Genomic DNA, 14,096 nt, shown 5'->3' with positions numbered 1-14,096 from the left:
CTTTATTGTATTCGGTACATCTCTTATATACATTCGATCAGCTGATCCCCTCAGTCAGCTGAAATCGAAATAACAGCTGACTCAGACATATGTGTTATGTTATTATATTACCAAATTAGAGTGAGCGCGAGTACCGTGGTAAGGCTCAATGCCACTAACTCCAAGGACCCGGATTCGAATACTGCTGGGTAGATAGTTGTTTTCTGTTACACTGTAGCCGAGTCAACTCTGTGGGTTCTGGAGCCCTCCTGGGGCCCACCCACCCTCATAAATTGAGTAGAATTAATTAGGTAAAAAATTGGTGATTCATTACCTCCTTGCCCAACCGTTGATCTAGTTAAGGTACTTCTTTACAAAGAATTGATCCTCTAACCCTTCATGGGTTGTAACGGTACTTATTTTTTTCTTGTTTATCTTATTATAGTAATGATGGGTTTATTAGCTTAATTGTTTTCGGAAATCATAGCTAAATAAAAAGTTCATAAAAAAATGAAAATATAATTTTCATTACATTTTCAGGGCTGAATATGCAAACAAACTGAGTAAAGTCCGTTTCCAGGAATATTCAAAAATGGTTAAAGAAAGTGGGAACTTCGATGACAACACTTTCAAATGTCTTAACCATGGCGACTGTTGGAACAATAACATGATGTTCAAAAACAATTGGGAAGGAAGACCAATCGAATTAAGGTAACGCTTAAGTAAGCTTGAGACTGTTTATCGTTATTATTATTATTATTTTTTATAAATAACTGATATTGTTATAGAGTATTGTTAGTAGCTGTTATTGTTATAGATTATTATTGGTTGCTGTTATGGTTATGGAGTATCGCTAGTATACTACCATATGGAACTCCATAACCATAGCATCTACTAACAATAATCTATAACAATCATTGCTACAAACAATACTATATAACAAGAACAACTACTAACGATACTCTATAACAATAACAGTTACTATACTCTATAACAATAACAGTTACTATACTTTATAAAAATAACAACTACTAACAATACTCCATATAAATAACTGATACTAACAATACTCTATAACAAGAACAGCTAGTAACGATACTCTATAACAAAAGTTACTATACTTTATAACAATAACAACTACTGACAATACTCCATATAAATAACTGATACTAACTATACTTTATTACAATAGCAGCTACTAACAATACTATATAACAATGACATCTACTTACAATAGTCTATAACAATAACAGCTACTAACAATACTCTATAACAAGAACAGCTACTAACAATACTGTATAACAAGAACAGCTACAAACAATACTCTATAACAATAACAGCTACTAACAATACTCTATAACAATAACATCTACTAACAATAGTCTATAACAATAACAGCTACTAACAATACTCTGTAACAATAACATCTACTAACAATACTCTATAACAATAACAGCTACTATCAATACTCTATAACAATAACAGCTACTAACAATACCCTATAACAATAACAGCTACTAACAATACTCTGTAACAATAACATCTACTAACAATACTCTATAACAATAACAGCTACTATCAATACTCTATAACAATAACAGCTACTAACAATACCCTATAACAATAACAGCTACTAACAGTATTCTATAACAATAACAGCTGCTAACAATGTTCTATAACAATAACAGCTACTAACAATACTCTATAACAATAACAGCTACTAACATACTCTATAACAATAACAGCTACTAACAATACCCTATAACAATAACAGCTACTAACAAAAATCTTTAACAAGAACAGCTACAGCAGTTTATTGATGTCCAAGAAGGTTCTACCCTCGGGGTATACAGCGGACATCCTTACCAATCCTAACACTATGAAATACGAGTGCTCTCGCTAAATATTAATTCGTAATTTGTTTATTTGCATCCCAAACTCTCCAATCCCATATCACAGATCTTGGATAGTGTCAAAAACCAGAAGATAAAAGAAACCATAACAATTCTCATCAAATTTTACCCTTTGTCGTTAAACTACGCACTACGACATTATCTTTCACGTCATTGTAGCTAATCACATTTATTGTATTTTAAGGTTTAATACAGTTTTAATTCAAAAAAATAAAGAAAAAATCAGTTCCCAAACAGATCCTGAACCTTTAAAGACATTTTTGTCTAGGTGCAATAGATAATAACCATTTTTGTTTCAGGTTCGTGGACTTTCAACTTCCTCATTACAACTCCCCATGTGTGGACGTCACCTATTTCCTGTACACAAGTATCAAACCGAGCATACGGCACCAAAACTACAAAAGCCTTGTCGAACTCTACCACGAATCCCTAACCAGTTCCTTGGACAGGTTTGGCTACAACGGGCCCAAGCCTAGTCTTGAAGAGATCAATAATTCCATGGAGCGCCTAAAATTTTTTGGATTGACCTTCTTTATGGCTTGTATTCCCGTTGTCGTCACTACAAGAACAGACGCCTTGGATCTGGACTTAATTTACAAAACCAATGGAGAAGAAGGGTTTAATATAAGGGTGTATTATGAAGACGGGATTATAGAGAAGATGGGAGAGGATCTTAAAGCACTAGTAAACGTTATAGAAAGTTGAACAAGAAGAAATTAAAATATTGTTTATTGGTGAGATTGTAAACCTCTTATGTGGTGCTCACTGGAAAAAATACTTTTAAACGAACCTCATACGGAACACATTACAGTGAAATCCCAGACATGCCTCTGACGGACGCAGACTGCAAAATATTTACTAGCGAGAGATCAATTTAAACGGATATGTGCAAAGTTTTGAAAATTATTAAAATCATGTTAAAATATAATTACACATACACATTTAGATATAACTTAAAGTTATTATTTTTTTAATTAACTTAATCCTTTTTACAAATACCCAATACATTTGTTTGGAATAACCTTAATAACAATTAAATTGTATATAATTTATTCACTTTCTTGAGACTACTATTTGTATCCTAGTTAAGCCTCACACTCTCTGCTCTATCAATAGTCTAACGTTTCGGCCAATTCGGCTATCCTCACGGACAATCTTAAATAGAAATTCACACCTCACATCAAAATATTAAAATTGTTTTACAGGCAATTTTGCCCAGGTCATGAATTAAAAGTAAAAAAAAATCTATTTATTTAACTTTAGAAAATGTATCTAATAGTGGATAGTGTAGTTTTAATCTAAAATTAAGTTTTAAAAAAACATACGGTGAACTTGATTTGTAATTGATGACCTGGGCAAAATAGCCAGTAAAACAATTTTAAAATTTTGATGTGAGGTGCGAATTCATATTTAAGATTGTTGAGGATAACCGAATTGCCCAAAACGTCGGACTATTGATATAATTAGGACTGTGAGACCTAAGAAGGATACCGTTTGATTTATTTAATAACTTAATAACTATTTTAAACCTTTATCCCACATCACACCAAAAAAACATTCCTTGTTATTTCACTGTGTTGAACTTGTAATCTAATATAATATTTATTCTTCCTTCACCTATTATCCTGTCATCCCAATTCATGACGATGTGATACGTAGCAGAGGGGGAATTTCTTATCAAACTGTCCTGCGAATCTAGAGAACTGAATCCGAAACATGCCAAAACTGTACAATATTAGCCTACATCAGTTGTATGAATTTCTGTTGATTGGATCTTAAACTTCTTTTTACATATACAACACAAAACCTTATACTTGGAGCTGGATAATTATCTTCTCAATTTGATGTATAGTTTATTAATATAGTGACGTTAATGATTTTTGTTTTTACTCAGAAGAATGTAGATATCTCAGTTTGGGTATATAGTTTGTTGTTAGTTTATACCAATTATTTTCGACACACTATTTTTGTAAAATAACAAATTAATAATGTATTTCACAGGCTAACTCTGTCCGGGAGTTGGCCCATAAATAAATTATTAATTATGGTTTTCTATCTCCCTTTTATTTTTGGTTTCAGTGCAGAGTTTATTAATTATTATTTTGAGTACATATTTTTTTTTATATATAATAAAATTTATATATAATAAAATCCCTTAATACTCGAGAAAGGCGATAAGAAAATCATATTCGTTTTTAGCTTAATCTCAAAGTCCTAATTGCCATTTTTCAAAGAAATTAAAAAATAGATATTTTGTATCTCGGTTTATTCGAAGCATTTTTCTTTCCTTCGGCGAATTGTATTTTTCATACAATTGTTCTTAACTTCTCTGAATTTTATCTAATTCCTACGTTAATAGTGCCGCTGGACTGTTGAATGTATGCTCTTTTAACCTAAACCCACATTTAATGCCATTATAGGGAAGGGAGCCATATTTGGCGTTCAAGAGGGAAAACAAATTCACACGTTTTATTTTATATTTATATGTCCACTCTTGTTTAATTAGACCCGGTTTGTGACCTTTTATAAAGCCCTAAACCACTTACATAGTAGGATTATGAGATACAAAAAGGAAAATTAAGGTAGGCTTAAAATTATGTTAATATAAGAGAAAAGAAAATTATATACAAATGAACACAAAGAAGAAATAAAAATATTTGTGATATAAAATAAACAATAATAATAATATACAATAAAGGGCGTAATACATAGTAAAATTATAAGACGTAATAACAAGTGAAAATAGAAAAGCAGATATAAAAAAATTGAGCACACCTAAAGATGGAAAATAAAGAAGTAAGTTGAGATTAAATAAAGGTAGAAAAAGGATAAATATAAATTAAAAAAAATAATAAAAAAACTAAAGAACAAATAAACTGTTTTATTTCAATTACGCGAAATTCAAGAAACAGGTGTAAAATTTATATAATAATTATAACTATAAGAATTATCTAATTTAGGAAAACTAAATATAAAGTAAATGATAGAATACACAATGAATAATTTAACAGAAGACTTATCTTCATGGCTATCGTAAGGCCTATTAATAATAAGCTCTGGGGCTCCCCTAATCTTATTATCCTACAATGTCAGAATTTTTTAGTTTTTATGATGTAGAATCTTTTTAGTCCTGTTGAAGTTCTAAAACGTGGGGCGCACCTCCAACCATCTAACATGCTTCCAACATCTATCTAACATGCTTGGACTGCTGTAAAATACTGGGTTTATTAGGTTCGGTGCATCTGTTTATATATATATATATATATATTCGCCTCCTCAGTCAGCTGACATCGAAGTAACAGCTGACTCAGACCATAACTACCACTTCCCCCTCCCCACCAGATTACGAACAATCCTCCTAAACTAATACTATACAATATATTAACAATACAAACAACAAAGAAAAACTATTTACAATAACAATAAATTCCTATATACATATGATTGGAAGAAGCTCTCTGAAATAATTGCTATATACATAATATAAATCTAAGAATAAAATTAAAGAACTCTTTATTCAATACAAAATTAGCTAAAATGGAAAAAATATAATATTTACAAAAGTCAAATTAAACCTTAAAACATAAAATAATTAATAGAATTACAATAGTAACCAATCCTTCTGTTATACAATCTAGTAGTTGCTGGCAATAAGAGAACATTCCAGTTTTTACATTGTTACTGCAGGAAATTTTAACTCTTCAATATGGACAGTTCTCCTCTTTTTAGGTTCTTTAATACTTTGTACAGTAACATTATTGTGATCCCTAATAATTATCACTGTATGAAGAATGCCTTCACCTTAATGCCAGGAACACATTTGGTTGGGTTTGAGTGGACTGTATATGAATGAAAAATTATACATGATTAAATGGGTTAGTAAATTTTGAATGACCGGGCCATGGAATTGTAGATATAAAATTGAGGTGGTTGATGATGATGTGGATGTTAACTATTGTTAGATGGACTTACTCCATGGTTCCTTCTTCCCTCCACATTCTTATGCCTCTCTCTCCTCTGCTTCTGGGAACAACTCCAGGAGTTCTATTAACTCATGGTAGATTTCTGAGATTTCCAGATGAGAGACAAAATGAAAGAATGGACTGCTTCTGGCTGAAGACAATTGGAATATCTCTCCTCAGCCTGAGTTGCTTCTCTTGCAACCGAGAGCGCTAGAGGAGGCAAGCTTATGTTGCTGGCCACATGGGCGCTGGTAGTACCTATCTGATGGGAGCCTCTCAATTCAATTCAGACCATGGCGCTAGTATTGCCTACATTATGACAGCCTTTCCAATTCAACTTTTCAGTTCCCGTAGGTTACCCGGAACAATCACCCTGAATGGGCCCTCGTATTGCTGTATCTCCTAACCCCTGTTAGACTCCAACTTTCTGTATACGATCGTACCGATTATGATAGCTCCCATCCTGTCTGTTACCTTTAAATTCTCCCGCTCCTTCCTCCTGGTTTTTTCCTTTTCAGTTCTTCCTCGTGCCTTCTCCCATAACTTTCTTCGAGCAACATGGTTGTTGTGTATCTCCTCATCGTTTACGGCCGTGCCCTTATAGTCTCGCCGGTGTCCTCGAAGCCCAAAGAGGATCTCAAATGGCGAGAACCCCATAACGGTGTGTACAGAATCATTATGCCACTATAGTCTTAGACATTGCCACGTCCGGTTCCAATCCCTTTTCGATCTGATATAAGCGAAGATGGTCACTCAACGTGCCATGAAGTCGCTCTATGCCTCCTCTACTCTTGGGGTGCCCTGGTGTTTTGAGATGCCATTACGTTCACGTCCTTCATTTCTGTTTGAATCTCGGGAATGTCGAATTCTGTGCCTGAATATGATGAGATACGCTCTGGAACTCCGTAGAATTGGAACCATAATCGGAGAGCTGCCAACACTGCTTCGGACGACTTGTCCTGCATGTGGTGCGCCATTGCCGCCTTACTGAAGAGATCAATTATGGTGATCCATTTAAATCCTCCCCATGTAAAAGTGTCGACCTGTAGATCGTTAAGTGGTGCATCTGCGGTAGGTGTCTCCTCTTGTTTCCCTTTTGGTGGGTGTCTGTTATACTTGGTGCGTAGACTTCGCAGTTTCCTAAAACTTCTGTGATAGTCTTCTTCATCCCCCACCAAAAGTACCTTTTCTTTAATGCTTGCAGGGTCTGTGAGGTTCCGTGGTGATTTGTTTTGCCCTGACGATATGCTGCAGTCACCTCTCTTTGGCGTTCTTTCTTCCCGAAGGGTTACCACCATCAGCTTGCATCGGGCGAATGTCCTCTCTATACCTATGTGTTCATCACTCCATAGCCGCTTGATCTTCTCCCAAACGGTTTAATTTCCAAGGTATAGGTGACACGTTTCTCCAGGCTTGGAAGCATTATTCAATGCTTTACAGATCTGGTCGTTTTTCTCGCCTGGCTGCGACCGATTTCTGCGACGTACCCCACCTTCCCCTAAGTTCAGAAAACAAACACACACATCAGCCTAAAACAATGTGGTGGCACTCAGCCACTCACTCCCATGATGTAATGCTTAACGGCGGTCCCGTGGAGGGTGAGAAGCAGGTGTAGAGCGGTGGGTAAAAATTTTAGTGGGTAAAAATCCCACACACGGATAGGTACGGCCCATTCCTGTCTTTAGATTTCCACCTACCCTCGTAAAAAAACCCAAATAAAATACCATTATCACACCTAAAATTCAGAAAATTAAAACAAGAAAATTAAGAAAAAAATACATTCCAGAGGTCTATGAATAATTTAATTTTTAATTTTGCTTTCGGTTACTTATATTTAGATAGTCTAGGAGTCAATTTTTATTTATTATAAAATCTATAATTTGTTTTAAATTTAATTTAAAATACTCTGTTGGCATATAATACTAAATCAAAAACTAATTATTTGCATCCTCAGATATTAAGAAAACAATTTTATACTTATCATTTCCCTTGTGGGTCCTGTAACGCAAGAAATGTTTCAAAAATTTCACGTTGAGACTTAATTTTTCATAAATCAAAATGTTTGTCCGAACAGCTTCATTTTGATTTATGAAAATGAATTCAACATTTTGTGAATTTATTTTGTTCATTATCATGAAATGTACTACTCCTACAAACATAAACGTCATAAAATACTTTATAGTACATTAAATTAGCTTAAATTTGGGTTCTTATAGAAATCTGTACATTAAATGATTTTTGAAACATAGTTTTTTCAAAATAAATTCACTAACTACTGATTTTTCAGTGCTTATGACGTTTATCGCTGTAGTAGAAGTAAATTTCAGGGGACTTGTGAAAATAAATACTCAAAACATAAATATCTAGGTTTTTGCTTAAAATTATTGATTTATGGAACAATATATCTCATGAACCATTATACGCTTAGACGTCTTCCAGCATTCAAATTAAAGGTAGTTAATGATTTAAACCTAAGAAAGCCATTAAAGTCTGATCATTGTTAGGATACATTCAGGCATTAATTAAAGAATTAACAATTGAAACAATCACTTTTCATCTATTAAAAAAAAAAAAGCTTCGTAGTATATGGAATATAAAGTAAGGGAAAGTATAGCGGTCTCCTAAGATATAAAAAAAAAACCAATGCTTGCAAAATGTCATCTCTGTGTGTGAACAGCCTAGCTCAAAAAAAAATACGTATATAAAGGGGTAATGATATGAGAAGCCAAAAAAATAAAATAAAATAAATGGGAGATAGGTGACACAGACGTCCTTCTACTGGAGATACGAGATAACTGACTCCTTTATCAGTATACGAGAGACATAAGACAAAATTATACATATAAATATATTTTATAATAAGATAAAATTTTCAATAAAAGTCTACCCGACCTGCGTACCTGCCCGACCTGAAGTTTACAATACTAGAAATAAAACTAGCAGTTTTAACACTGAGCATTTCATAATGAATTAATGTTGGAATTTCATCTTGACCAGCTATCTTGCAATTTCACAATTCTCTTAATCTCTTCGCCAATCTTTTCCATTACTCCCTCTTCGGAATACACTCTTATATCGATTCCTTCTTCGCCATCGGTTTTAATGATCAAGTCCAAATCAAGGGCTCCCGTTCTTTCTGTGAGGGTTCCTGGGGGAGAACATCCCGTGAAAAAGCTCATCCCGAAAAAGCACAGGCGTTCCATGGCATTGTTGATGTCTTCAAGGCTTGGCTTTGGTCCTTTGTAGCCAAACCTGTCCAAGGAACAGGTTAGGGATTTGTGGTAGAATTCAACCAGACTTGTATAGTTCTGACGACGTACATGTGGCTTGATGCTTGTGTACATGAAATACGTAACGTCTACACAAGGAGAGTTGTAGTGAGGGATCTGAAAGTCTACGAACCTAGAAAAAAAACAAAAAACCGTCATTAATTATTGTTGATTTTTTTTTTATTATTATTTCTATAATCGATACCTGTTTTCCACAAATTCCTTCCCCTTCGAAACCCTGTGCACTCCCCATAAATAAAAATCCTTACGCTTTAATTAAGATAAATATATCTATGTATTCTTCTTTCATTAGTGCATAAATAAAAATAAAAAACGCAATACGAAAAAAACAACAACAAACATTCATAACATGGCGTAAAGTATTTAGGAAAATTAAAAATCATGCCCGGTTATCAAAAACCTTCAGTTGACATCAAATAGCCTGAGAGCCAGTGCAAAAATATCTAGATTATCTGACAAAAACATTGATAGAACTTTTTTAAATCTTTATTACATTGCCTATAAAAATATGGGAGTCTGCGAGTGAATGCCACATGCAAAAATAGCGGCTGTTCGGAAGATACCAAAAACTCATTTTGAGTTCTGCAATTTAAAAAAAAGAAAGTTTTTTTTCACTTGAGAAAATGATTCAATTTTTAACTAGACTATACAAGAAATAGAGAAACTGTCATTCAAATTAAATATTAATGTATTTAAGGTGCATACGATTCAGATTAAACTCGGCAAGTAGATGTACAATAAATGCTCATTAATATCAGGTAGGTCTTATCCTCCTAAAAATACTTCGATAGGGCTTAAATAAGGGATTTTCTAAAGTACCTAATCTTTCTCTAAAGTACATTTAATTTTATTTATTTGAAAAAAATAAACAATCCACATTTTTAACATTAATTAACAACGGGTAATCATTTAATATTAAAGAATGTTACAAATATCTATCAATTGGCGCTACAACCCTGGGCTGGGTCCTTGCCTCCTCTATGATCCTCCCCCATTCGCTGCCTTCCAATTTCGGACTCCAAGCAGATCTCGTGCGTCTTGCACCACGCCATCCATCCACCGGAGCCGCCCGACTCTTCTTGGACAATGGATTTCTTCTTCCAGGCATCTTTTAGGCATTTCGACGGGACTCGTGCACGATGTTCTGCACACCCAAGGCGTCCCAGTCTAACAAAAGTCATAAAGTCTATATCCTGGAGCAGCTCATAGAGTTCCTTATTTCTTCTTCTTCTCCAGCTTTCCTCGCCCCTTACCGGCCCATATATTCTATGAAGGATCTTCCTCTCGAAGACCAGGAGATTATTTAGTTACAAGTAACTAAAGGAGGAAAAAAGTGAAAACAGATACAACCGATTTGAGTCCAACTCTAGCCCAGCAATTTACACAAATTTGGGAAATTACACAAAATCAGTTAGTTAATTTATTTAGGGATAAATATATATATATACATATCTCAGGAATCATTTGAAGTACAGATGTCTATTATCACTCATATTAAAGCTAGTTTAATGTACTATAAAGTCGTTTATGAAGTTAATATTTATAGTAGTAGTAGTTTTCATGATATTTGCAAAAATAAATGCACAAAACTTTAAATTATAGTTGTTTCCATAAAATTATTGATTTATGAAAAAATAATATCTTTAATATCGGCAAGGGCTTAAACGCCAATTTTTTAAAAAATCTTTCTTTAGAGAATCTTTAATCTAATTTATTAATAAAAAAAATAAACAATTTGCATTGTCAGAAAAAACATACAATGGATAAATACTGAAACTTAAAGAATGTTACGGATAACTAAAGGAGAAACAGGGTAAAGATAGATACCTCCAATTTGAACTAGAAAAGCCGAAAACTCCTCCACCCCCCCCCCCCCCGAAGCCCGATCTTTAGTTAAACTATTGTATTCTTGGCGGGAACGAAAATTTATATCCATTATTCAAACTTCGAGAAACTCTGAAATGCGAATGTTTGAGCAATAGAAAAATAAGAAATATTTGTTCATAATTTTCTCATTCCATGGGCATTAGAGTTTTTTTTTTCGCAAATCACAAAAATATCCCTAAATTCAACACCAACTCACCAATTTACCCAAAACTTGAGGATGTATGTAGAAGACTTAAATGAGAGTCGCGTGATACTCGGTACCGCACAAATATTCCAATTTAACTATAAAATTATCCGCGTTAATTGGATGCACTGTTGGGTATCGGATTGAATTCACTATTTAAAATTCCATTAACTCACATCACAATAAAATTTTAAAGTTATTAGAGCACTTATTACCTTAATGCGATGGGTCTTCCTTCCCAATCGTGTTGGAACAATATGTTGTTGTTCCAACAGTCACCATGGTTGAGGCATTTGAAAGTGGCTTCATCAAAATTCCCACAGTTTTTTATCCTTTTTGAATATTCCTCGAAAGATATTTGGCTCAGTTTGTCTGCATATTCAAGCCTGTAAGATTGAAAAAAAGAAATATATTGATTCCTATTTTTAATGACTGAAGAAGTCATGATACCGTTTACTCTACTTCATTATCTGCCTATTGCTAGAGGGGTTTGAAGCTGTTAAAAATCTTAGATAGGTGTGTCAGACAACCTTTGCATTTGACTTAAAAACTGAACAGAGAATTAACATGCATTCATTAACTTGAAAAACTAACTTGAAAACCTGGGAGTAACCTTTGATCAGTACCTATCACGAAATAATAATAATAATTATAACTTGTTGATGTTGGGCTCCCCAACGATAATAATGTAAGCTCCACTGTGGGAGAAAAACTGAGGAAATACCAGGAGTTGGCGATAGAATTGAAAGAAATATATAAATTGGACCACTACTCCATTCATAATATCAACGAATGGTCTCATACCAAAATCAACAGTGGCAGGCATGAATGGTTCCGGGGTGCCTATGGATGTGCTGAGAGTGTCTCAACAGTCAGTTCTCTTAGACACTGCACGTATAGTGTGAAAAGTTAAAAAAAAAAAAATAAATCAACAAAAATATGAAGGTGGTTGGACTTCAAGGTCTCCCACCTCAGATACTCAACCCGCAATAGCGAAAGAACCGACCATAATAATCATTATAATCTTTATTTATTCTGGGATATATCCCTTTGGAATAATTTACAGGCCTCAAAATTAGGCTTTAGAGCATTAGAGTAAATTGCAAAATAGAGATGAAATTACAAGATGTCATAAAATAAAATAATACAATGAATTTTAAAAGATACAAATAAACAACAATAATTAACAGAATAATGAAAAAACAAATAAAATAAAACCACTCGTTATATCATAAAACATAAGATGACTTCTGATAGTAAATAAAAAGAAAGATAATGATAAAAAATCAAATACAATTAAACTAAAAAATAATAAATGAAAAGAGATAATTTCTTCAATTATAAACGAAAATCTAAGACATAAAATATATAGAGCTTTTTTGAAACTTTCAATTGTTATTCTTACGGAATTGGGTGGACAGAAGGTAGTCGAAGATACGGGGTTTGAAGATTGGAAGGATATTAGAACTACGAATAAAGTAGGGAATAGAATTCCATAGGGAAGAGGAACGGATGAGGAATGATCTACCAAAGGCTGCGGTTCGATGGGCAGTTACATATAAATCTGAAAGCCGTGAGCGGGTATTGCAGGAATGCACTGAGGACTTAAAATGAAGGATATCTGAGATGTACGATGGACGGCGGAATTGGATAACTTGATAAAGAAAGGAAGCAAGAAAATATTTACAACGAAAGGAGGGGTAAAACCACTTCAACTCTATATAAAATCGGGTGACAGAGGCGTCCCCGAGGATCCCAACGATGAATAAATAGATATATTTTCAAAACAACATGGAAAAACATGTCAATCCCTTAACAGCTCTTAAGATCCCTTGATTTATTTCACCTCACTTTTTTCTTAATATAATTAAAAATACCTAATTTACTAGACAAACGGTCTAAATTGCAAATCCATTACAAAAGACTAATCTACATGACTATTATAAGGCCTATCTTGACATACGGAGTTGAGCTTTGGGGCTCCACTAAACCAACAAATTCCTCCAGAATCCAATCTTACAGTCCAAAATCCTTCGTAAAATCCTTAATGCTCCTTACTTTGTCACAAATCAAGTCATCCATCAGGACCTCAATATTCCATATGTTGCCGATTTGGCCAGAACCAGAAACCGTTCCTTCCATAATAAACTTCTCAACCACCCAAATCCACTTGTTTCTAACCTGGCTTCTCCTTCATTACCTAATAATCCTCCTAGGCGTCTGAAAAGAAGATGGCCTCGAGATCTTCTCCTCTAGAAATCTTATTGGAGTTCTATCAGTGGGTAGATTCTCCACATGTTTTTATCATGTCACTATGTCACCTACAGCAAATTCACTTGTTGCATATATGTGTATACAGTTGTAAATATCAATAAATAAATTATTAAAAAAAAAATAAAACCTAGTCAAAATGGGTGAGTTTGCCAAGTATAGTTAGGGGGAATACAAAATAGCACATGTTTCAAAATATAAAAAAAAAAAAAATGATTTTTCATTTGGAGCTCTATATCATTCAAACTACTTTTTTAAAATAAGAGATTTAGTAGAACTGATTACGAGTTCTTGAGATACAGTTTTTTTAAAAAGAAACATTTCAAAAAAATGCACTCAATACTCAGTGCATTAATTAGTGAATTAATCTAAGGAAACCTATATCTCAGAAATCATTTGACGTACATATGTCTATTAGCACTCATATTAAAGCTTGTTTTATAAATAACTTAATAACGTCTATCTTTGTAGTAATAGATAAATAATAGATAAACGTCATAAAATACTTTATAGTGCATTTTTTTTTTTATAATTTATTTATTGATATTTACAACTGTATACACATATATACAACAAGTAAATTTGCTGTAGGTGACATAGTGACATGATA

At 33.5% G+C, this 14,096-nt stretch overlaps 3 protein-coding genes across 5 annotated transcripts in view; 2 read left to right on the top strand and 1 right to left on the bottom strand.

Annotated features, from left to right (window-relative positions):
* Positions 1-14,096, top strand: part of LOC112211838 (uncharacterized) — a 157,986-nt gene that overhangs the window by 97,593 nt on the left and 46,297 nt on the right. Inside the window, exons 8-9 of one of the 2 annotated variants that reach the window (XM_067053362.1) lie at positions 520-690; positions 2,192-2,844. In XM_067053362.1, the coding sequence (XP_066909463.1) occupies positions 520-690; positions 2,192-2,597 (577 nt within the window). In that variant the 3' untranslated portion in view covers positions 2,598-2,844. Of the gene's footprint in view, positions 1-519; positions 691-2,191; positions 2,845-14,096 lie in introns of those variants that run through there. The other variant, XM_067053358.1, reaches the window with a different exon arrangement.
* The window catches only part of LOC106686165 (uncharacterized), a gene marked incomplete at its 3' end in the record, with an annotated part of 82,208 nt that overhangs the window by 28,603 nt on the left and 39,509 nt on the right, over positions 1-14,096 (top strand).
* LOC106686164 (uncharacterized) overlaps positions 4,759-14,096 on the bottom strand; it is a 36,708-nt gene continuing 27,370 nt past the window's right edge. For both annotated transcript variants that reach the window (XM_067053371.1, XM_014429329.3), the window contains 2 exons: positions 11,431-11,601; positions 4,759-9,256 (listed from right to left, as the gene is read on the bottom strand). In XM_067053371.1, the coding sequence (XP_066909472.1) occupies positions 8,839-9,256; positions 11,431-11,601 (589 nt within the window). In that variant the 3' untranslated portion in view covers positions 4,759-8,838. The remainder of the gene's footprint in view (positions 9,257-11,430; positions 11,602-14,096) is intronic.

The sequence above is a fragment of the Halyomorpha halys genome, unplaced genomic scaffold (genome assembly GCF_000696795.3).
Source record: "Halyomorpha halys isolate HHAL.00 unplaced genomic scaffold, Hhal_1.1 Scaffold786.1, whole genome shotgun sequence".
Classification (NCBI taxonomy): domain Eukaryota; kingdom Metazoa; phylum Arthropoda; class Insecta; order Hemiptera; family Pentatomidae; genus Halyomorpha; species Halyomorpha halys.
This window is presented reverse-complemented; position numbering and strand designations above follow the sequence as displayed.